The following is a 25,462-nucleotide window of genomic DNA, read 5'->3' on the forward strand; positions in this document are numbered from 1 at the left end:
TAATTGTACTTCAAGTCAAAAACCTCAGGAAAATTAAAGCTGCATTTCGATTAGTAAAAAACACAGATTACCAATCCCTCAGCTATCGCTTTCGATTTAACTATGCATCAAACTTGAACTTGTATAAGTCACCCTAAAATTTTTTTTGCATTACACAGCAGCAGATTTTTTGTTTGAAAATGGCGGCGTCATTTAAAGCAAGGAACGTTTGTGCTGCGAACTTTTGCATGTCTGTCACCAATTTATACATTTAGAAAAACAAAATTTCACAAGTAAATTACGGAACTATTTTCTATTGAAGAATATTTTGTTGTTCGCATCCCTAAAGCAGATTTTTTTGAGTACTGTCTAAAACCTATATCCCTGCACTCACTTTCTGAGCACTAATTTAAATATTGAGTATCAATGCTGAATGAAAAACTGTTCGGTGAAGTATGACTGAATTGAAACTATGCGGTATGAAACTCTATTTTCTATAGCACATTTAATCTATTTATTACGAAGGAAACATTTTTATACATTCATAAGAACAAACACAATAATAATATTACTCTCAAGGGAATAATCCATATCAAAGTGGAAACGATATGCGAAGCCAGTCAAGCCTGAAGTGATATTGGTGAATTAGCGCATGTCAATGCTACCCATTCAAGTGAGGGTCCAAAATAATTTATCAAGAGAGCTAACCATCAAGTTTGAAAAATTGGAACTATTTCCTCCCCACTGGTAGAATATTACCATCCAATCTGCTAATGGAATTACCACCTTTTTAGGCTCATTAAACCATTATCAATAGAAAACACTGAAAATTCTTTACAGATGCTAATGAAAGCAAAAAAAATGTGTTCGGGGGGGAAAATAAACCATTCTGAAATCTATCATCTTCGATGGTTTCAGATATATTTCTTAACATCTGTTCACAATAGAACTCACTCCAAACAGTTATATGAACTTTAGGAAACAAAATAAGATACAATCACCGCCGAAAGAAAATGGTGCAATGTAACGATCTGTTGCCTTCACAGCCCTGTCATCCTCCTTCGAACAAACCAATAATTATGAGAACAATTTTCAATACCATGAGGCTTAGAAGTACGAACCATCATCAGAAAAAACTATGAAGCAAAAAAAGGATCGTCATCAAAAGGTCTTTCCAGAATATCCATTTTCTTTACATCCGGTTTGTTCAGACGATTCTGGCTTCCAGTAAACGCGGATGAGAAATTGGACACTGACTGGCATCCACTCACGGATGTGGGTCGCATGAAAAACTGGCGACTTCGACTTTGAGTCGGGTCCAATGATGTCTGGATTCCGTCATCGTTGAAGTTCCACGCACTAAGTGAGACTTCCCTATCCATAGCCGAAGACGCCCGCATGTCGTAAGGCGAAGAGTTACCACCGTCACTGTCAATGTCAATTTCATCTGAGAAAACATCGAAATTTGATTGTTCTAAATTTCCAAGAAGTAGCAAGTCGAAAGCAGATTTTGATTTTTTGCCGCCATATTTCATGTGCCCACTTTCTGTTTTCTTATTTTTTGTGAACGAGAAAACGTCAGTCTCAAAATTATCAAAGGCAATATCGTTGAAATCATTTAATTGTTCACGTGCCTCGCTGGTAAGCGCGAAAGATGAGAACATTTCGTCTTGTCCAAAAACGTCTGTCAAAAGTCCGCTTTGAGTTTCCGGGTTTGAAGGGGGAGGAATTTCAACTGAGCCGTCATTGAACGGATCGAAAGCTGAGTTAATACCGTTATTAGTTGACGTTACGCAGTCGCCATTAGCTTTTAGATTTTCATTGCTCTGTAATAAATTAGTTTTATTGTTATTTATTTCTGATGGTTGTGCTGTTTGATTAGTACCAATATTGAGCAAGTCTTGTGATTCTTTCTGTTTCGGTGCATTCATTGCAACAGGTGTGCTACTGCTGATCTGAGTAAAGCTCTGAGTCAGCTCAGCTGTCGTTTGGGACAGGAACGTCGAGTCAAACCACAGCGGAGAACTTTTCGACTGCACATTAGGATTTGCAGAATCATCTGCCACAATAGCTTCTATTTGATCGGAAGGTATATCTCGAATACTGCTGCTGGGGTTATCGAAACTGGCCCAATCTGAATCAAAACCGGAACAACTTACTGGTTCGTCAAATGACTGCACCCCAAATGGATCAGACTTTAAGTCGACTGTCACCGGAAGCTGAGAGACATTGGTCGCTGTGTTATCCATCATTTTATCAGTTCCCATTTTCATTACGTCACCATCAAAATTAGTTTGACTCGTAACTTTTGTGTGGGCAGGCTCGGGTGTTAGTATTTGATTAAAATCAAAACTTGGTTGAGATATAGCGCTTTCTTTAACGGCTTGTCCATTTTTCTGAACAATTTTCTCAGAATTGCCGTTGACTAGATTGGGCGCATTTTTAGTACCCGACTGAGAAGATTCAGTTAGCATTTCTGGTGCTCCGGAATTGACATTAACCATACTTCTAGATACGCGATCGTGTTTTTGCAACGTCTTTTTAGATTCAATCTGCAATGATTTCCTAGCCGCAGCCGAACTTTTGACCTCTGTGGTGTGCTCTTTACCTGATATGTCAATCATTGATGTTCCTCTGCGTTTAGAACCGAATAGTTTAGCAAACGCTCCTCTAAATTTTCTACCCGATTGGCGCCCTCGATTCTGTTGATATGTTGTCTGATGTTCACTTGTATGAATTGAAGAAGCATCGGTGCTGTTTGAGGATTCAAAACCTGCTGTTGTCGAAGCAGTTGTATTTCCAAAAACATCATTAAGTGCAATGTTCGAGAGGGACATATCTTCGGGCAATTTTAGTTTGTTTTCCGCGTTTATATGCTCTTTCAATCGTTTTTGTTGCTCTAAACAAATCAAAATTCAAAGAACTATTTATAAAAATTAGAAAGTCATAGACAAAATGGCATCTGAATTCTAGCAACACCTGTTTCTCTAATGAAGCTCCAAAACCTGACTGTAAAGCTCAACGGGTAAATCCTCAAAGCCAAAATGAAGAAATATGCTTCAAATATATTTAAGAAGACGCACAAGAAGGCCCGCCTGATTCTGTGCGTGCGGCACATGAAGTCGAATCATACTTCCAAATTATAGGAAAAATTTACTAACATATGAGGTTCAGTTTTTGCCTCAAAACGCTGTGTACCATGTCAACTTAAACTTTTCTAGGCAGTGTAAACTCTGACGAAAACAGTAGTTCGAGCATTCAATTCAACGTGTGTAAAGATATCAAATTATATTAAGTATAACGGCATGTAAGCAACGTATAAATATCAATGATCAATGCAACAAAAGAAACTTAGACGGCGAGATTTTTTGATGCTCATTTAACAGGTTTTTTCGTCTGATGTCATTGACGTCAAATCAGTTCGTATTCAATCGGCAATTGTCTAGAAAATCTAAAAATATTAAGCCGAAAACAAACTTAATCGATACATATAGTGGTTATATTTACTTAAAATTAGGTTAAATGAACTTTTTCGGAACTTTCTACGTTTATTAGAACGTATTTAATTCTTATTTAAAAGATTGAAAATACTCGATTCTGATTGGTTAACATTCGTTCCTCCGGCCCGAAAGAAGACGTTGGGAAAACTGGTACAAGTTTTACAAGCGGGCGGTCGACGTACGTAAAACGGCGCAGCGCGCGACGCTATCGGAGCCGTAACGGAGTTCCACAATCCGAGCGGTAGGGTAGTAACCCCTAGGGTTGGTTTCCTCATCTATCCAAACCAAGTCACCGGTCTTAAGGTGTTGCTCGGCAGGCGTTTGCCACTTAAGAGCGTCGGTACATACTCTCTGATCCAACGGGACCAGATCGCATTAGCGTACGACTGCGCACGGGGGTAACGTTAACGATGGTCAAACTCATTATTGTCGACAACAGACAGAATACCGGTAGAGTATTCTCCTAAAAGAAAGTGGTTGGGCGTTAAAGCGTTCAAATCGCACGGATCAGCGCTTACGGGTGTTCAAAGGACGCGAATTGATAGCATTCTCCACGAGACAAAAGGTAGTATGCAGTACCTCATCCGTGAGGCGACGCGTGCTAAGAATAGTAAACAACACGCGCTTGAAGCTGCGTACCAACCTCTCCCAGATACAACCTTGATGTGGTGCGCTGGGTGGATTGAACCTCCACTTTATACCTTTGTGAGCGAGCTCAGCTGCAATGTTGACAACGTTTTACTTTTGAATGCTTTCTCGGATTTCTTTCTCCGCTCCAATAAAGTTAGTGCCATTGTCCGACCAAATCATGGCAGGTGTACCCCCACGAGACACAAACCGCTCAACTCCTATAACACAAGAATTGGTGTCCATGGATGTAACTATCTCGACATGGACAGCAGGAGTAGTGAGACAGGTGAAGAGGAAGCCCCACCTTTTCTCAGTACTACGGCGGACAGTAACATAGAATGGCCCAAAGTTGTCAACGCCAGTGTTCGTGAAGGGAGGAGACTGGTAAGCAAGTCTCTCCTTAGGTAAGTCAGACATGATTGGTTGCATAGTTACAGCTTGGAATTCTCGGCATCTCGGGCAGCGTGCTTTGATGGAACGCAAAGATGATCTTAGTTTCAGTATTGTATAGTGTTCCTGCACAATTGATCTTAGGTATTCAACGCCTTGATAATAATGCTTTACATGGGTGTGTTCAAGGAACAGCTATATAAACGGATGATGTGCATCTAAGATGATTGGGTACTTTACGTTAAACCAAACTTCCATTAACCGCTTGGTGCGGCCCGAGGAACGGATTAGCCCATTTGGACTAATAAACGGTGAATGTGGAGCAATTCGGCTACTCCGTTTAACAGATTTATTGTCAAGAAGATCTTTTCTTTCGGTTTCAAAAGACACTCCTTGCACCAAGTACTGTAGATGACGCTCGGCTTCGTCAAGCTCAGTAGGGTCAGTAAGGCTACCATCGATGTTACGGTAGCCGGCATGTTTCGGCAAAAGCCGGAGAAGTTAGGCGGCAATGCGCAAGTACTTTTGATAAAAACTAAACTTATCAAACGGAAATATTGAAGGAACGGGAGTTATCTGTTTTTTGACAGATGTAGCCAGCGATACAGTGTCCTCTATAGTGACTGCTTGGTTGACGCCAAGTTTGATGTTTTTAATGACGTCTTTGTTCGGTACAAACGGGAAACGTGAATTAGTTAGGAAATGTGGACCTTTGACCCAACTGCTTAGTTGCAAAATCTCATCGGATATTCCACGCGTGCCAACTTCAGCTGGGTTATCCTTAGTCGCGACGTGGTTCCATTGTTCAACGCTGGTATACTCCAAAATTTTGCAAACACGGTTTGCAACAAAGATTGGTTGCTTTTCAATAGAGTTAATCCATTGGAGAACGGTCGTGCTGTCTGTCCACATGAATACTTGGTTAACAGTTACAGTAAGTGCTTGTGTAATTTCCCTTTTCAGTCGAGCGGCAAGTAGAGCTGCTTGTAATTCGAGTTTTGGGACAGTCATTACTTTCATTGGCGCCACGCGCGCTTTCCCCAAAACAAACGCAAGCTGTTTTTTCTTCGACCGTAGGAGTTTTTACTCGGGCTCGCAAGAATGAGACCGCACTGAAAATATCCTGGGAACTGTCACCGAACATATGCAACTCTATATTATCAAAGGGTCCACTAAAGTAACTTCGGGGAATTTTGATGTTTTCAAGCTTTGGTAAGTCCGCACTCCAAACAGAAAATCTTTTAATCATGTACAGTCGAAGCTCGTCATCCCATTGTTGTCCTGTGACACGCCAGATGTCCTTTAGGAGCAGTTGAGCACCATCAGTGAAAAGTGCGACAAGACCAATGGGGTCAAAGACTTTCGAGACAGGACTTGCGTGAGGGACTTGGTGATAGCGCAGCTTGTACCCCAACTCACAACTAAAGTCATTAGTGTAATCCCACTTCAGCTCTAGTACATGCGATAAATCCTCCTGACATGACACAATAACCTTGGGCTTAGTAGATTGAGAAGAACCATCAATTCGATCAGCCAGATTTGGCACAAACTTTGTAAGCTTGAACCCACCGAGATGGAGAAGATGTACCAATTCCTTTGATCTATTGATGGCTTTCTCAGGAGACTCCACTGAGTCAAGGTAATTGTCCATGTAGAAGTTTTCAAGGACGGCTTTTGCAGCTTCGGGGTAAAACTTGGCATTGTCTCTCGCAGTGCGTTGTAATGCATAGTTGGCGCATGTGGGCGAGTCTTTAGCCCCGAATATATGGCGCGTATATTGATACACTACAACGTTAGTTGTGGGGTCCTCTCGCCACAGAAAGCGGAGTGATAGTTGATCTGATGGTAAAACACCAACCTGTAGAAACATTCCCTCGATGTCGGCAGACACGGCATATGGATGTTGTCGGAAGCGAAGAAGTACGTAAATAAGGTTTTGAAGCAGATCAGGGCCAGTGAGCAAAGATTTATTCAGTGAGTCACCATGAAATTTTGCTGCTCCATTGAGCACCCTACGCACCTTACACGGTTTGTTCGGGTTTAAAACCGGATGGTGGGGTAAGTACCACTCTTTATCGGAACGGCTCTCAAACTTGTGAGCGCCTGGAACCTCATCTACATAACCCTTATTTAGGTCTTCATTGATGGTACTAGTATACTTCTCTCTAAGGTCTTCATCCTTGGCCAATCGTTTTTCGAGAGATTTTAGTTGCACAAGTGAGGAGAAGTAATTATTTGGGAGCTTGTTGTTGTCTGCTTCCCACAGCATTCCGACATTGTATCTCAGGCCATTGTGTACCGTCGTATTCTCGAGGATTTCGTGAGCCCTTGCGTCTACTGCAGATCTTGAGTCGACCTGCTTGCTCGCCCCGAATGATTCAATGTCGTACCATGACTTTACTTGACTTGCTAACTCATTGTTATGTTCGATATTCACTTTAAAGCACGTTGAGGTTAAACAAGAACTTGATGGTAACGGACCGCTTAAGACCCAACCTATGGGTAAGCGTACGGCAACGGCTGAACGCTTCTCATCGGCAGAGAAGTATTCTATCGTGCGGATGGCATGATAGACATCTTTTCCGAGTATCATCTCAATGTCTTTATAGGAATATGTCACGGGATCAAGGACTGCTAAGTGTGGGCAAGTCTCTTGCAGGCCCTGTACATTAATTATATCAGAGCCGACGTTCAGACTCTCTTTAACGACAGGATTGATGGTAAATGGTTCGAAATCCTGATGTTCTCTTGGTTTCACAGTAACTTCAACAACCCTAGTATCAACTACTTCTTCGATATTAATACCCTTGACAGTTAGCTTTAGTGCTTTACCGTGCAAACCGAGTCTATCTGCGAGACTATCGGCCACCCAAGAGTTACTGCAGGCCTTGGTATCTAAACCGGACGGATTGACCAACTGCAATTCCATCACCTGAAGGAGCCCCTTAACATCAGTAACAGATGACATTGTTGTGGTCTTATTAGACGGCTGTTGACTAGTGGTTGCTTTACATCGACCTGTGTTGCTAAAAGGCTGAATGGTATTGGAATTTGTTGACTGTTTTGTTGGGAAAACCCTATCTGATCCATGCAATAGTGTGTTATGCGAACTATTAACTCCTTCTGCTCGGCACTTTCTTGATTGAGGGCACTGGCGGAATGTGTAATTGTCCCGTAAGCACGAAAAGCAAAGTTTGTTATCCGCCACCAACTTAGCTCTCTGGGTTGGAGTCTTTTCCTTGAAAACTCGACACTCCCATAGCCGGTGGTTACCTTTGAATACAATGCAGCGAGAGTAAGTGTTTGTGGACAAAGATGGCATTTGCTTCTTTGTTTCCCTTTGTTGTGAATTTGATGCAAACACTTTTGAGGTTGTTTTGGTCTTGGTTACTGAAGTGCTGTTATCTTCAGGCCTTGCCTTGGTTGCGCTTTGTTTCATAAGATCATGGGCCTCAGCCATTTCTTTAAGCCAATCGTTAAAGTCACGGAGGGTAGGCCTAACCCAGTGCTTCTTAACCGTAAAGAGCGACCATGACTCTTTCATGTTTGGTGGTAACTTCTGTACCGCTTGGTTAAGTAGGGAAGCGCTTTTCAAGTCAGCATCATATGATAGTGACTTGAACACCCCAACGAGGCTGGATATGGCTGCAGAATAGTTAATGATGTTATCACTATTGTGCATTTTGAGAGGCGGAAAATTGCTTAGTTTATCCAAGTGTGCACTTACGACTGCCTGTGGCTGGCCAAATTTACCTTCTAAAGTCCTTAGTGCATCCTTGTACATTAAACCACAGTAAGCAAACTCGGCGATTGCAATCTTCGCTTTACCGGTAACGAGTGTTTTAAGGTATGTCAATTTAACGTCATCAGTAAGCGACTGCGAGTCAATCGCGCTTTTGAATTGACCATACCACTCGTGCCATTGTAATGGATCGCCATTATACTGAGCAAGTTTCCATTTTGGCAAGGGGTCATTTTTCTTGCTGGTTATTTCATCAGCCAACTCCCTAATCAATGACGCATTGTCTGCTATTGAGGCGGCGGGCGCAGACACCTGTGGACCACTCCAACTCAACGGTGCGGGCCCAACCTAATTATTTGTTGGCTGAAAAACAGGAGTGGCTAGACCAGGTACAATATCACTTGTATATGCGATCGGGTTTTCCTGTCGTGTGCCGGATGGTGATTGCATATTTGTTGTGGAAAATTCGTAACTGATGGTGCGATGTGTGCCTGTACATTTGGAGCAAAATTATTTACGGTAGTACTGTCTTGGTTGACTAATGACGGTCTGTGGTGTGGAAAACGCCAATCACTCATATTTGGCACAAAGTGTTGGCCAAGAGGAATATTGGGAATATTTGGGACAGGAGGAGCAACGGAACGTACGACTTTGTGTACTTGGTTAGTATTGTTTTGAAAAGTGTTGTGGACGAGAGGCTGATTAATCAAAGGGGCGTGTGGGATGGGAGCAGTGAGGTTAGGTGCGAAAACTGGTTTCGGATTGGGAAGGTCATTAGGATGAGCGGGTTCGGAGTTGTGCTGTTGAGTGGTTGGACTTGGCGGGGCTCTTGGGTGCAAGGGAACGTTTATTGCGGGGGCTGGATTTGTCGGAAAAGGAGGAGTGGCGTTTGGTGCTCGGGGAACAAAATTAATTTGCTGTCGAGAGCATATACGCTGGGCCAAAATATTCTTGGGCAGATTTGATGTTTCAAGTCCCCTGGATTCTGAAATTTGAATTTGTGCGTGTGGAAAAAAAAGAGGACGAACTATTTTCATTTATTTGTGGTCGGACGGGCTCTTGAATGGGTGGTTAACAAGCCCCTGGGGCGTGTACAGAAGCCTCTGGGGCGTGACTATCTGCGGTTCCTTGGTTAGTTATGCCCGGCAGCGCCGTGCCTTGTTGGCCTGTTTGATTCATTTGCGCCCGTCGCAAAAGCAATCAGGTCCTCATTTTTGTCTACAAAAGTTATAAATGCTTCGTTGCACTTTGTTACTAGGCGTTCAACTTTCACTCGCCTACTTTGACTATTTATACAATGAAGAATATCTTCATGTATAGCATGCAATTCGGCCTCACGCTTTGATCTGGCAGCGTACAACTTTTTGACCTTTTGATTGAGACTATTAGATATCACGATGTTATTATTTCTAAAAACCAGCAAAACTACCACTGCACACGGTTATCTACTAAATGCACACTCCAAATAAACCAAATCCACGCAAAATAAACCCAACGCAAAAGACACCAAACAAAGCACACTGTAGACGGTCTTTAAAACAAACCGCCCAAAGAACAGAAAAGGTAGTCGAGCACCCAGTGCCCGACAAAAACAGAAGTGGAGCGCTGAACGCTATGCGCTCAACGCGGAGGGAGACAAAGGACACACGGGAAGTCGAGCGTGCAACGCGCGACGAAACGGAAACTTTACGAACGGGAAGTTGAGCAAGCAACGCGCGGCGCAACGGAAACGGGATAAGCGAGCAGTCGAGCGAGCAGTGCGCGACGGAACGGAAACGGGACGGACGGGAAGTCAAGCGAAAAACGCGCAACGCAACGAAACGGGACGGTGGGGAAAGAACGGGCGGGAAATGAGGTCGGAAAGAACTATGTTAGCAGACCACAGCAAAAACTCAACCAAACAACCTAGCCGTAACTCCAGAACAAACTTAAGTCACACTCTAGGAAGAAGGAGAGAAGCTACTGCAAGACAACCTAGCATACTTCATTATGGGGCTTAATATAACAACAAATTAATTTACGGCAATGCAGGAGTACACTAAAAGGATGAAAAGGTCGAGAAAATTACTAGCCGTAACTCCAGAATAAACTTAAGTCACATCCTAGCAAAACCCAAATCACAACAAACAATCAGCATACTAACGGTATTAAAAAACTACAGCAAAATTGAATAAACTACAAGAGTGTATTTGTAGACTAAGACAGTTGGAAAAGTCAAGATCAGTAAAAATCGAAATCCGGAAAAGTAGCGGAAGAAAACGAAAAGCGAAGTTTTGGGAGAGCGACGTTATTGAAAAAACGAAACACGGAGAACTGAAAAGTTAAAGGACGAAAAAGACAGGGACGAAACGACACATAAACAAGCGACGACAAAAAAAATATAGGAATTCGATAATTTTTTTCTGTAGGCCGGAGGTTTACTCAATTTACGAACCTTCTTGTTGGGAAAAAAGTTTTTTTGACAAGTTTGACAAAATTTTTATGCTTTTGTCCAATTTTTCTGTATTTTTGGTCAATTTTATTGCAATTTTTTTAATACGGAACGGTAATCCACTAACTGGACAGTTTTATGCTCGAAAATACGGTTTATCAATTTTAGGTAAAAAAAATTGTGTAATTTTTCTTGAATTGCCTCAAAATTGACCAAAAATTTTCAAAACTGAACAATTCAGCATTATTTTCCCTCAATTTTCTGTATATCAGAGGCTATTTCTTTGATATACTAACCGACAATATCATTTTTTTCGAATTTTTGGTAAATCGGCCAAAAATTTTCAAAATTGATGCTTTTTCGTCTCAAAAATTTTTGCGGTGTCCCCGTACCAAAGTTTTCTACAAATAGTTCAATTTTACTACCCCATCAGATATTGAAAAAGTTCAGGGGTTGGTTTCTTGTCGTCTAATTTTGTAATTGAATTACGAATTTACTGCAAAAAAACCTGAATTACAGTTTGATTTTGTCTAGCAGTTTCCGCTATTATTGTGCTCCAGTATTGTGGTCCAGCTTTGAGTCCAGTACAAAGTTCGACCAACCCGAGCCCTAGTAGACTTGCCCAGTACAGTCTATTATCCCCAGTTTTACTGTGAGTAGCAATGGACTGCAATTCCAAGTTGCTCACACACTCATGGTCATTGCTGTTCGTGGTGTGATAGGAAGTTGAGCGAGCTCACAGAAATGCATTTATTGGAATCCTCGCAGTCGAAAAATCGAGACATGCACTTGGCGGGAAGGTCATACACACATCAGAACTTGACACATTCCACTTCAGTGATCATGAGAATGGAAATAAACAGAGCCACAGCAGTACACAGTCCTTTTTCCCATGACTCTTTCTTCCTACTTTGGAAAATCATTTTAGTTAAGGGAGTTCTCGAATCTCTTTGTCCCTTTTTGCTTCTGCTATTGCTCTGTCGTGATCTAAATTTGAGTTGGGAACGGCACCATGTAAACTCTGACGAAAACAGTAGTTCGAGCATTCAAATCAACGTGTGTAAAGATATCAAATTATATTTAGTATAACGACATGTAAGCAACGGATAAATATCAACGATCAATGCAACAAGTGAAACTTAGACGGCGAGATTTTTTGATGCTCATTTAACTGGTTTTTTCGTCTGATGTCATTGACGTCAAATCAGTTCGTATTCAATCGGCAATTGTCTAGAAAATCTAAAAATATTAAGCCGAAAACCAGCTTAATCGATACATATAGTGGTTATATTTACTAAAATTAGGTTAAATGAATTTTTTCAGAACTTTATACGTATATTAGAACGTATTTAATTCTTATTTTAAAGATTGAAAATACTCGATTCTGATTGGTTAATATTCGTTCATTTACTACGTAACAGGCAGGACTCAAAAAAATTAAGCTCACGGAAAAGTATTTTGCTAAAACAGGGAAATCGACAAAAAAGACAGACGTGTACAACAGAATTTTTCGGTAGAATACCGTCAAAACCTTTGACCTGGAAAAACAAAAGTAGCTATTTACAAACATAGCCGGCAGATTGCCGGAAAATAGCCACCGTTGACGCACATCGGAATTAAAACAGAAACAAAAGAAAAAAAGAAGAGATAGAAATTGACAAAATTTTTATCTAAATTTCAAAAATTGTATTAATGCAGTGTGGAGTTTCATTTAGACTCTAAACCTATACTTATTTCAGCTTCAAAACTGAAGTGCAATAAGGTTAATCCTAATATCAGCTAGCAATCGCTCTAATGAACTTTGATAACCTAATGCACTATGACTTAATGACGAAGCTTTATGGGTTTATCCCTCTCTTTCGATTTTGCTCCTTTGACATTGACCGTATTCACTACTTTGCGTAATTCAATACTTGAAAGAACTTAGAATCTATTCAGTTGAAACAGTGAGTGAGGTAAGTCAGAAGTCAAACGTGGAAATTTTGACTTATGTAAAACGAAAAACGTGATCAAAAGGTAAAGCGAATTAAAAAAAATAAGGAGAGCGCCTAAATAATAGCCGTTTGAGAGGCTGACGGCGGCCATTAATTAAATTTCTTTTGATTCACTTACACAACGGGAATCAGCAAAAAGGTACGTGCAATAGAAGCCCAATTCGAAAATCAAATTCTTCGAAAACCTTCGAAAAACATTTAAATAGCATATTCGTCAGAAAGCCGAATATAATAGCTTCAAAAGTAAAATTTCTCATGGTATAATATCGATCAAAACCGAATTGATGAAGATGCCCATTTAACATATAAAACTTTTTCAAAAAAACTTTTAATTTTTGTATTTTTTCTTATAATCTGTTCTTGTGTTTTTTTCAAAAAGGTATTTTTAATGCTTTGCCATTAACTGCGCTCATTATAAAAGAATCATTCATTGACGTTGAAAGGCGTTAGTGTAACCTGAAATGATATTAATTTCAGAGTAGAAAGCGATTCAAAGAATGAGTAAAGTCATTCATGGTCAAAAACTAACCAGGCAAAGCGCTTATAAAGTAACTGCTAATAACAACAGATGATGAGCAAAACGAAAGTGTGATCAACATTGCGTCAGTAATGAGCTTAGCGGCGTGAAAAAAAAACAAAAGAGAAGGTTAAACAACGAAATAAAAACAATGCAGGACAAGACCTGAATTTCAATTCGAAGAACTTTTATTTACAATTAAAAAAATTTCATTAACAGCAAGACGACACGAACTAAATTGGAACTCAAAAACCATTTAGAGTAAAAAAACTGATCAGAATTATGAAAACATGGAAAACAGAAATCGAGTTGCAGCAGGTGAACAAAATCTCAAAACCAAAAATTTGTTCAAACTACGTATTATTTCCTCAATTCGAAAACTAAAGATGAGAAATTTCACGCCTTTAAAGTACCCGCTTTTCACTCTCTTTACAACTTGCTCAAGAAGAAATCACTACTCCAATTTAACTTTTCATTGACTTGAAAATGTGGACAGATAGATATTCAGAAGACAGCGCCCGAAAACAAGGCAAAATCTTTAAATCATACAAGAACATAACCGACTAACGTCGGGCGAATTGCTCTCTAACGACCAGCGAGCGGTTGGCTTCGTCAGTAGCTAGGCACGGTTTAGTGAGGCTAGCTTTAGCTTAATTGAAGGGGCGTAAGTGACCGCAGCAGGGGGTGCACCGGGGGCTGATGGGGTGGGAACAGTGGGGGGGGGGGGGGGGTCAATATCTAAGAACCGCCCTTAGCACCATAAGTATGTCTCCAAAACAGATTCTGTGAATCGCATACTTGAAGACTAGTGAGCCAAAAGGCTCTAAGAGCACTTAATGGCCGCTGGGCGCTACCTGTTTATCCAGTTTTTGAGGACGAAAAGTTAAATACTTCAGACGAAAAATTGGTCAAGAAAAAAATCGCATAAAAAGACCGACAGGAATAATATAATTGCTACAAAATTCGTTTGAGAGCAATAAACAATAGCACGCCAAAAAAATTTGCTCAGCTTATAGCTTTAGAGCTATAAGAACATTATTCTCGAAACAGTACTCGGGGAAATATTGACCTTTAAAAGAAAAATTGGAGCAGTACTATGAAAACAGTGAACCTTTGTAGATAAAGCATTAACTGGACAAGTTCTTACAATTTCCAAAATTCGTTTTTCTAAGCACATCAGATTTTCCTCTTACAAATTACAAAAAATTAGAAAAACGTCCAACGTCCCTAAAATTTTAGCAATAGTGGACAAAAAATGTATGCATTTTTAAGTCAACTGCAATAAAATAAACATTCTTAAAACTATTCCAATCTTTTAGATAGCTCAAACAACGGGGACGCGCGCAAAAAAATAGTACCGAAGAGCATTTTGAAAATCTAAAGAAAAACGAAAAAAAATTCTACAGTCAGTCAAAAAAAAAAGTGCTGCTTCTTAACCTTGCACCAAATAACACCAAATTGACACAAACATAATATCCTAAGAGAAACATTTCCGTAAAAAAACATACCCAGACTGTCGGAAAATAGCCACCGTTGACTCCCATAACCAAAATTGGGATTGAAAGAAAAGAAAAAACTAGTGAAAAAATGAGTTTTGTACAAACAATTTTAAAGTGCGAATTATTTTGATGTCATTTTGGAGCTGAACGTACTCCTGTTTCGTAGTGCGACAACACAGGGGCTAGTATGAATACCAATAAGCATTGCTGATTGTAACTAAGAAAAAAGCTTGAGTAGCGGGCATCTAAAATTGGGATTTATGGGTTTATCCTGTTTCTATTTCTGATTTCGTTTTTGATACTGACTCTGTTCATTTTGAATTGATTTGTTGAGCAACTGCTGTCAATTTGAATTGCTTTATTGAGCAATTTGCAGAATAAGAGTGAAATTATCCTAGAGACGTCAAAAAACATTTCACGCAAAATGTTGAACAAGCTGTGAACTAAGAAGGTAAAGCGAAAAATTTTTATTCGACGAAATAAAAAAACATAGCAGGACAAGTCTTGACGTAAAATTCAAAGAATTTACATTGAATCAACAATAAACTAGACCTAGAATGGACTATGAGCGAATTGGGAAATCCATTTCTAAAAAGAAACAGATCAAAAAAATTTAAAAAACCGAAAATCAATGTCAAAATTTTGCATGTGGACAAAAAACCACTAGCGAGAAACGGAAATTTGGTTGGAACAAAAAACTAGGCCTAGAAAGAATAATGAAAGGATTGGGAAAAACATTTAGAAAGAAATTCGATCTGAAAAAATAGAAAAACAGTAAAAATCAAAGTCAACGAAAAAAGAGCGTCAGACGAAACAAAAAAACATAGCAGGACAAGTCCTGACGTACAATTCAAAGAATTTTCATTGACTAAATAACTAGACCTAAAACGGACTGTGAATGGATCCGGAAAAACCATTTAGAAAAAAATCCGATCCAAAAAATTGAAAAAACAGTAAAAATCAAAGAGAAATTGCCGCATGTGAACAAAAAACCACTAGCGAGAAAGCGAATTTTTGTTCAAACACCGTTTTCTCACTCCACTTTAAAATTAGAGCAAACAAATATCACGCCGCAAAACCATTTGCTTTTTCGCTCTACTTCCAGTTTCGGCGTGACCAAAATCACTACTCCAATTTGACTTCAAAAATCATGAAATAATTTAAACAGATCATTAAAAAAAGACAGCGCCCCAATACAATTCAAATTCTTTGAATTGTAAAAAAAATTAGGACTGCTATAATAGCCGGCTGAGAAGCTGAAGCGGCTATTAAAAAACCAATTTAAAACGTCTTGAAACTGCGACACGAGTAACAAAAAATCTAATAAAGCAATTTTTTTGCAAATGATACTCTCACTTGCCTCACTCACTTTTTTGATACCCTGCGGGCAAGATCAGAAGAAAATTTCTCGTCTCTCTGATCTTATTTTTTTCAGCAATATGACTTGCACACTTAACAACTAAAAAATAACCGAACAAGTCCTGAACTACAATTCAAAGAACTTTCACTAAACAAAACACTGAACAAAAGACCTAAAAATAACTAGGAATGGATTCCAAAAAAGCATTGAAAACCATATCACAAAATTGAAACATAGCCGGTAGATTGCCGGAAAATAGCCGCGATAGACGATTGGGGCCTTTCATGAATTGAAACAACTAAAGAGATTAGATAGACAGATCGACCACCAGTCCTTTAATAGACCACTAGACTTTTTGGGTTAGCTTTGGACTCATTTTTCTGAGAGACAATCTCTACAAAGAGAAAACCCTAATAGCGCTTTTCACAAGTAGGATCTTTTCCGTTTGTGCCCCCTCAGCTTAGTGGGCGCATATTATTTGCACCCCTCAGAAGCACGTGCAATATCTTTTACATAATGACTTACTATGAAATGGCACGTTCTCTGTAACTGGGGGGCGCATAACGTACTGGAGGCACAAACGGAGAAGATCCCAAAATTAACATTCGAAATCAAAAACTCAACACTCTAATAATCAAGAATTAGGGCATACATGTTTGGCACTACTTAGATGCACACTATTGACCTTTAACAAGTAAATGTTCATAAAACTTAAAGTTCCATAAATGAGTTCAGAAGTCATTTTTTTGAGTGAGGTAAGTCATTGAAAAAGTAAATTTCAAAAAGTCAGGGTAAGACGAAACAAAAATCTGTTTGACGAAGTAAAAAAACATAGCAGGACAAGTCCTGAAATACAATTCAAAGAATTGAATGAAAAACTTAAAAGTACTCTACCTGACCAGCAAATCAATTGAACAAAGCCAAAAGACAAACAAAATCATCTCAAAAAATTGAAAAACTAAAACAAACTAAACAAAAATATAACCATTATTAAAAATCTTGAAGCTTTTTTCACTTAGGCAATGTTTCATCCCTTCAAAAAATACATATGTTCAAGACCAATTTTTGTTTTTGAAATCGGTCCAGTATTATATCTGCATGACCTGGAAAAAATCATTGGCCCTTGAAGATCGATTAACACAAAAATGACCGAAAAATATGAAAAATATAAGAAATCAATTGCAAAATTTAAAAAATTTGCTGAAAATTGTGATATTAACATCTTCAGAATCATTTCTGTCTATCTAGAGGCTATCCATTAACCCCAAGCATTAAATAATTCATTGGCTCAAAGATCGATAGGCAATAACTTTTAGAAAAAAAACTCAAACTTCAATAAATAGAAAATCGTTCTTTTAAAATGTTGAAACCGTTCAATTGCCCCCTAGCAGCTATCTAATAACATATTATCACACTCTGGATGAGGTTAGCTGGCTACTGAGGCAAGAAAATCTGAATATAAGACTGTTTTGAAAAAGCTGTTTTGAAAAAACTTGAAAATTGCAAATTTAAAAAAAAAATTTCTAAAATTCGAAAAACTAAATTGTTGATAACAAATCCATTGAAGACAACAACCATGCAGTAATTTTTCATCAGACCCTTAAATAGGTTTTCTGGCACTTGAGAATGGACAAATATCAAAAATTGACAAAAATTTAAGAAAACCTTGAAAAAATTGCAAATTTTATACAAAAAAATGCCAAATTTCGAGACATTAAAAAGTTGAAAACCAATTCATTACAACTACAAACCATGCAGTGCTCTATTTTCAAACCACAACGGACATTTCCTGGCCCCTGAAGCTGGAAAAACTCAAAAAATGACAAAAATTTTCAAAAAACTTGAAAAAATTGCAAAAATTAGTATCATTTTGCATGTTTGTATTTGTAGTACCAAAACATATAGCTCATAAAATGGTCATAACGAGTTTTTTGTCTCGCAGAAGGCCTTCATCATTTTTCAAAAACTTCAACGTAAGACTAAAACAAAAATATCACAAAAAAAATGAAAAATTGCAACATTTTGAGCCCAAAAACTCCTAAAAATGACCTTTTAACCTTTTATTAAGGACATCCCAGCAGCTGCAAAACTCTAAGCACTTGAATGACCACTGAAGCTCACTTTGGGCCTCTAATGAAATTTAATGCCCTCTGGGCTTTACCTGTTTATCCCGTTTTGAAAGATCAAAGTCATTGAAAAATGTGTGAACACATCTTAAAAAAAAAACAAAAAACACAGCGCCCCAATACAATTCAAATTCTTTGAATTGTAAAAAAAATTAGGAGCGCTATAATAGCCACCTGGAATTGAGGACGCACCTATTAAAAAAGTAAAACATAAGTCAAATTGCCGCACATGGACAAAAAATAACAATTCAAGGAAGTGATATATTTTTAATCCAAACACCGTTTTCTTAACTTAAAAATAAGAGTGAAAAAAGATCACACCGCAAAAACCACTCGCTTTTTTGCCCCCACTTCCTTTTTACCAAAATCATCAGTTCGTCTTCAAAATTCATCAAAATGAGTGAACAGATCTTAAAAAAGACAGCGCCCTAATACAATTAAATTTCTATGAACTGTAAAAAAAAATATCGACCAAAAAAGACGTTCCACTATTATTCGTCTTTGAGTCGAAGACTACAGCTGGAATCACAATAGCTTTTCTTTCACTCCCCAGATATTAATAACACCTCACACTTTTGAAAGAATCACAAAAGGATTAATGTTGGACTAACTGCTCTGGAACTACTGGGGAGGAGGGTTGGCCTTGTTAAGAGCTAGCTTAAGCTTAAAACGGAGGTCGGCCGTAGTGGATAGATGTGGTTTACTCCATTTTTTGATGACGAAAACGACATAAAAAATCTCTCGGGCAGAAAAAAAGACCAATATAACCCAAACAATGGTAACAAACTTTGTTTCAGAGCAACCAATAATTACAAAATTTTCAAAAAGTTGAGAGCAGAACTTACCAGACGGTACATCAATGGGTCTCTCGGCTTGTAACTGCAACGTGGCTGACTGGACAGTGTGACCAGATTCCCTTTTGGTTTTCTCAACGATCCTCGCCAGCACAGTGAGTAGGTCGTCAACAGCAGCCTATTACATACACTTAATGCCATAAATTGAAAGCTTAAAGACTATTCCGCATTTTTATTAGAAACTAAATTTTCATAGAAGTCAAGTATTTTTCAGAACAGAAGCACGGTAACGATCTGCTGAGGAAATTGACCAGACGATGAATAACAATTCAAAAAACGTTTCAGAAGGAATCTTTACCTTATGATACAGATTTCTAAGTTTCTATTGTAGAACTGACTCGTCGCGCCTGAACAAATCTCTGGATAATTGTTTTATGCATTTACTCGATTCAATCATGAACAAAGGATTACAAGTTAACATAGCTGGCAGACTGCCAAAATAGCAGCGAAAAAGACTTGCGTGTTGCAGAACATAGGTACAAAAATATAGGTACAAAAAAGATACAGAAATGCTTTGATGGAGTTGATAAAGCATCAAACACTTTTTTAAATTGCTCATTTTATTTTGGCAGCCATTCTAAATTACTTACAGCATAAATAATACGACTCCATTACAAGACTTAAAAGGTTTTAGCGTTAACTTAGTTGACCTTAACAGTAGTAGTAAGAAGTCATTCAGAGTGCGGTAAATCATTTTTAATCAAAATACGCATCACTAAACTATACTTAAAACTCACAGTCAATTAGTTTAACAAATGACGTCACGCAAATAAAAGCAGTAAAAGAGCAGTGAAAGACCAGCGTAAACAGATAAACAAAACTGCTCTTTGCGGCGAACAAATATAAAACAAAAAATGACGGTCAGACAAGGAAAAAACATCTGGAAACATTTCGGATGCTACTCCAATGCGTTTTAACATCCCGAAACGACTTGAAGCGTCTCAACAAAATATCAAACATGTGCATGAAAACGGAAATAAACTGAGCACTTATTTCAATTTTCATAATTTAGCTGCACAAAAGGACTGAATTTCGGAACAAAATTAATTTATACATTAACACAAGTCAAAAAGAAGCAAACTCTAGCACTGACATGCAGTAATCAAGCCAGAAGGAATTTAAAAAGTAAGTAATTGCGAAACTCTACAAATTGAAAAAAAAATCATAGTAAAAGAATTAAACAACTGAAGGGAAAACCCACTGAAATTTTGCAAACTCAAAATAGTTCACTTTTGGAAATTATTCGGTAAAGTTGAGTCAAGTCTAAAGTACTATAATGACCACAAACTGACAAAAAAGCAGACCTAGCTTAACTTTCTCGAAAATAATCTCGAGAACCTAAATCACCCTTTTCACACTACACAACCTTAAAGTTGAAATGAGCTTTTTAAAAAAGAGAAAAATCAGGTCCCAAATACCAAAAACTAAAACGTTTAGAACACAGCGAGAAACATTGACGAACTGAATTTCTCTGGTAAAACCAGGATTATACCACTTGCTAATCTTACCTAGAATATAGATTGAAATTCAAAACCAAAAATTTTATTCAGAACAAAACCTAGCAACGTGAAACCATTCAAAAATCTCGATCAATGTATTTTTTTTTACTTTTTATTACTTTTCAGCAGATTCCTAGAAACATATTACATTGAATGAAATCAACAAAAAATGAAATCAGGAAAACGATGAAATCTCGAAAAGTAGTAAGAACTGAAAGGCAGAAAAAACCACAATCATGGCGCTAAATTGCCATAGATACAGAATAGAAAAAGAAAAGTGACAAAAAGTAAATTTCTATGTTTGGCCTCGGCTTATGACAAAAATTTATTGCATCATTCTCCTATCAAAATAAAACTCAAAATAAAACAAAAGAATAAAACAAAATAAAACAAAATAAATCCAATCAACCCGAGCAAAGAAAAAACGGAAAAAGAAGACATCAAGCCTTAAAGTGATAAATGAAATGCATGAGCAAACTTTATGCTCAAAAAAGTTGAAAAGACTGCAAAAATAATGAAAGCCCAATATATGCTTCAGAAGGCCAAAAATGCTTTCAAACGTGAATTTATTATTTAGTACAATTGAGAAGAACCATTTTGAGCGAATTTAAGCTAGTAATAAAGAAATGCGGCAAGAGAAATGAAAATTTTGCTCTGCTAGCAAACATTTTATAACGCATACTTTTCTCGCTCCCACTCAGAAAGATGTATGCACAAAAATCACAATTTTCTCATTTTTCGACTTTTATTCAGCAGGTTGACGTAAACGCTTCTTTTCACGTGTGACAATGACTTTTACATCATGTTTCAGTAACACTTGCTCTCAACCAGAAATTGCCTTTCAAAACATAGCGGGCAGATTGCCGGAAAATGCCCGCCGCCGTTAACGCTCTTGATGCTCATCGGGTGTGAAACAGAAAAAAGGAGAAAAATTGACCAAACTTAATTCCGTTTTTTTTTCAGTGTCAAAAAGTGTACTAATTTGGCGTGCAGTTTCAGTTATATTCTAAAATTATACTTAATTCAGTTTCTAAAATGAAAGCTAATAAGCTTCATTCCAATTTCAGCTAGCAAACACTAATGAACTTTGATAACCTAATGCAATATGACAATGGACGGGCTTTATCGGTTTAGCCCGCTATTTTGATTTTGCTCTTTTGACATTGACCGTATTTACCACATTACGTAATTCAATGCGCGAAAGACTTTAAAATCCATTCAGTTGAAACAGTGAGTGAAGTAAGTCAGAAGTCAAACGTGAAAATCGTGACTTATGTAAAACGAAAAACGTGATTAAAAGGTAAAGCGAATTAAAAAAAGGAGAGCGCCTAAATAATAGCCGTTGACGGCGGCTATTAATCAATAATATCTAATGGCAGAACACGTCAAACCAGAGAAAAAGCAATCTGAAGTCAATTAAATTACACAAAACTGACTAAGAAACAAATTAACCTGAAAAATAGGAAAATTCATTTACATTTTCATGTAGTACAATTATACACACAAATATAAAACATAAACCGACTAACGTCGGATGAATTGTTCTTGAACGACTGGCGACGATGAAAGCAACTTAGAAGGGGGAATAAGCAAAAGAAACTTATAAAGTGCAAAATCTTATGACCGCGGAGGGTTCAAACCCGCGACCTATCGGGTGAGAGTCGGGGAGATTAACATCCACGATACCACGGCTATGTACTTCCATTGCTCAATCGGTTTTCTTTTAGCAAGAGAATTAATTTCTGAAAGCACGCAACTCAAATCACTAAAAACATCACAAAATCAAAGCGTAAAAAAAGTAACGCAAGAAGTGAAATGAATAGAATGATCTAGAAGAAAACGTTCAAGCGGAAATTTTGAAATGAAAAGATAAGTTTTTGATAAATGCGTTAAACTTCGTTCGAGAGCAACTAAAAATTTACATTCAAGCAATCAAGAATATTAAATTGCTCAGAAAATTTGGCGAGCAAAAAAAACTACGCAATGAAGAAAAACTAACAAATTTCTCAATTTTTCTCAATCCTAAAAATCCGCAAAACACTTGAGACTAAAATAACATTTTAGGCATCATAAATTTTGAAAAGCATGAGAAAAGCCACATGTTAACAAAAAATGCACTCACTACACATCTCGCTGTTTCAAAAGAAGGGATGAATATAAACCACTATATTTTGTCAACTGTTCCAAACTTAATCACCAAAACCAATTCCTCTAAATTCATTCACTCCCTGAGCTTCCAACTTATTGCTCGATTACTTTAAAACATAGCCAGAAAAACTGCGGAAACGACTAGAAAAATTCGTCCCTTCCACAAGACAATTTCAGAATACTACTGCAAGCAAAAACAACTCAAGTAATATAAAAAGGGCAAATTGACGTCAGTTAATGAAAAATTTAGACCCAGAAACTAACTGAATAAAAAAAATTGAAAAATTCAATTCACCTGTTCTCTATTTTTGCCATATTTCCCAAAAAAATACATTTTAATGTCACAAAAACTGTAATTAATTGCTAAATAAAAACTACTTCGAGCAATAGCCATCTTTATTATTCCCGAAGACAGCAATAAAACAAAAAATTGGGCAAAAAATTGCAAAATTGGTCCAGAATTCTCAAAATATCCGAAAACCTCAAAGATAGCTAAAACTCGTACTAAAACATATCAAACCACTATCAAAATTAGCCTATAGCTATTACTATAGATTATCCAAACCCAATAGCCAAAAGAAAAAGATAAAACCGAATAACACCTTGCAAACACTTTTTTCACGCGTTTCATTTCCTGCTTCAAACTCACTCCAATAAAATTGATTGAACATAACTGGCAGATTAGCGGAATAGCTGAAAAAAGGACTTTCGTTTCATAAAATAAAGATAGAAACAAACACAGAAATGAATTGAAAAGTTATAGGCGCCCCCAAAAAAACTTTACAATTTAATTCACTAAAAACTTAAAAATCAATGCATAAAAACTTACAACAAATCATTGAGAACATTTTTGGGTGGAAAAAGACTGGACAATGGAAAGGTTCGCACCACCATCTCTAGCGTATTTACCGCAAGCATTAACTACTCGGCTATCTTACAATCGATGTTGTTTTAGCAAGACAATTTCTGAATAAGAGCGATTTATGTGACGCAAAAATCAACTCAAGCAAAATGATGTTCTAGAACAAATATAAAACGAAAAGAAAGCATCAGACAAAGAAAGCATCAGGCGACGAAACAAAAACCAAGAGCACCGCAATATAGCCACGCTCAGCTTACAGCTTCATAGCTATGAAAAAGACTTCTCCAGTACTCCTCTTCGAGTCGATAAAAAAAACAGAAGATCACCATAACTCTTCTTCGAGTCGAAAAAAGAAACAGAAAAAAACACTCCTCTTCGATTCGCTTTTAGCACTTCAAATTATCAGACTTACCTTGATATTCGCAGCACTTTTCTCCATTTTGATGGCAAAGAACTGGTACTTGAGGTCCGCAGTCGACACCACAAAACCGAATGTCCTCTGGCAACTTTTGTCAACGATGTGATATGTGATTTTATTAGCCTGGCACTGCAGTAGGATACGCGTTTTGCCCGCCTTTGTGTCGTTTGTCGATATCTTTATGCCCTCTTTGAGAGACAGGGTGACCAGAATGCGTGTTTTGTGACCTTTGGTTGCATTCACTTTCTTTTTGAGCACCGCGAAAGATTTGATTGCAATTTCTTCACCTTCAAAATCAAATTTAATTTTACAAATTACATCTTAATGCAATCATGAAAAAAAAACTAATTGGCTCTCAGAATTAGCAAGTTCATGACTTCAGCTCTAAAAATCTCCACGCAAACGGTAGCTATGGTGACAACAAACAAAAGAACAAATATAAATTCAACGGAATAAAAAAAGTACATATGGAAAGTTACCAAACATTTAGAATGCATTATCGAAATGGATGCACATGAAAAGATGCAACTTCCTAGGCAGATCAAGTCAAAATTTTGATTAAAACTGTCAAATCCAAGAAACCTCTGCATTTAAAAAAAAACACTTCAGCGTTTCAAAACAAATATTTACGAACTCGGTGGAAGTAGTACTAACTTTTAGCTTGTTCCACAAACTCAGAGCCGACCAGTTTAGCTTTGAATGATATTTGGTCAAACAGGGAGGAATAGTCATTCACATCTTTCGTAATGGAGGAGGATGTTGACCCATTGGCCCACGACCGTCTACTCTTCTTGCCCACGGGTGAACTTGAAGGAGCCAAGTTCTTCCGTGCTTCGCTTTTGTCTACTTTAAGGCCATTCAGTTTCTTATTGTCGGCTTTATCTGGACTTGTGGCAATAGCTCCGTTAGCCTGGACATCTCCCTGACTTCCCGACTTCAATTTCATGACTCCTTTGATAAAGTTGGTACTTATTTTAAATCAAGAGGTTCATGCATATACAATTTTGGGTCCGAAACTCCATCATAGCCCTCGCGCACAGTCAAACATCAATTAAAGTTTGATATGTTTATGTTGTCAAGGCAAACTGAAATAAAAACAACAAGATCCGAAAATGCCGACTGATATATAGAACTGAAGCAAGAAATCTCTAATGACAAGAAAATAACAACCATAGAATAACGTCACTGACTGAAAAATGGTTTTAAAAATAGAGATCACCGCCAGCAAAAACCAATTTTCAATAACTTTGTGCAAACACTGTTGTCATTAATATTTTTGTTTGGTTACTTTGATTTTTATAAGCTGCACCTCGAGCGCATTAATTATACTGAGAATTAAGCAGATACTATAATTCTTTAGGCTAGGAACTCTCAAACCGAACGTTTTGAAATCACTTTTTAGTTCAACTTTACGAAGTACAAATTAAAATCTTAAATGGTCCGTTTACATGGTTATCATCTCAACCATACAGAAAGTAATGATTTATAGCAAACAATGCCCCTAAAATTTAAA

At 37.7% G+C, this 25,462-nt stretch overlaps 1 protein-coding gene across 1 annotated transcript; it reads right to left on the minus strand.

Moving 5' to 3' along the window:
* Positions 1-423: 423 nt before the first annotated feature.
* Positions 424-25,186, minus strand: LOC142349415 (uncharacterized). Its single transcript, XM_075400955.1, has 4 exons — positions 24,604-25,186; positions 23,944-24,236; positions 19,014-19,140; positions 424-2,878 (listed from the first exon to the last, which is right to left on the minus strand). Exons 1-4 carry the CDS (start codon positions 24,893-24,895, stop codon positions 1,116-1,118), a joined length of 2,475 nt encoding a protein of 824 aa, XP_075257070.1. The 5' UTR covers positions 24,896-25,186; the 3' UTR covers positions 424-1,115.
* Between the last annotated feature and the right edge of the window lie 276 nt (positions 25,187-25,462).

The sequence above is a fragment of the Convolutriloba macropyga genome, chromosome 11, assembly GCF_964194025.1.
Source record: "Convolutriloba macropyga chromosome 11, txConMacr16.3, whole genome shotgun sequence".
Classification (NCBI taxonomy): domain Eukaryota; kingdom Metazoa; phylum Xenacoelomorpha; order Acoela; family Convolutidae; genus Convolutriloba; species Convolutriloba macropyga.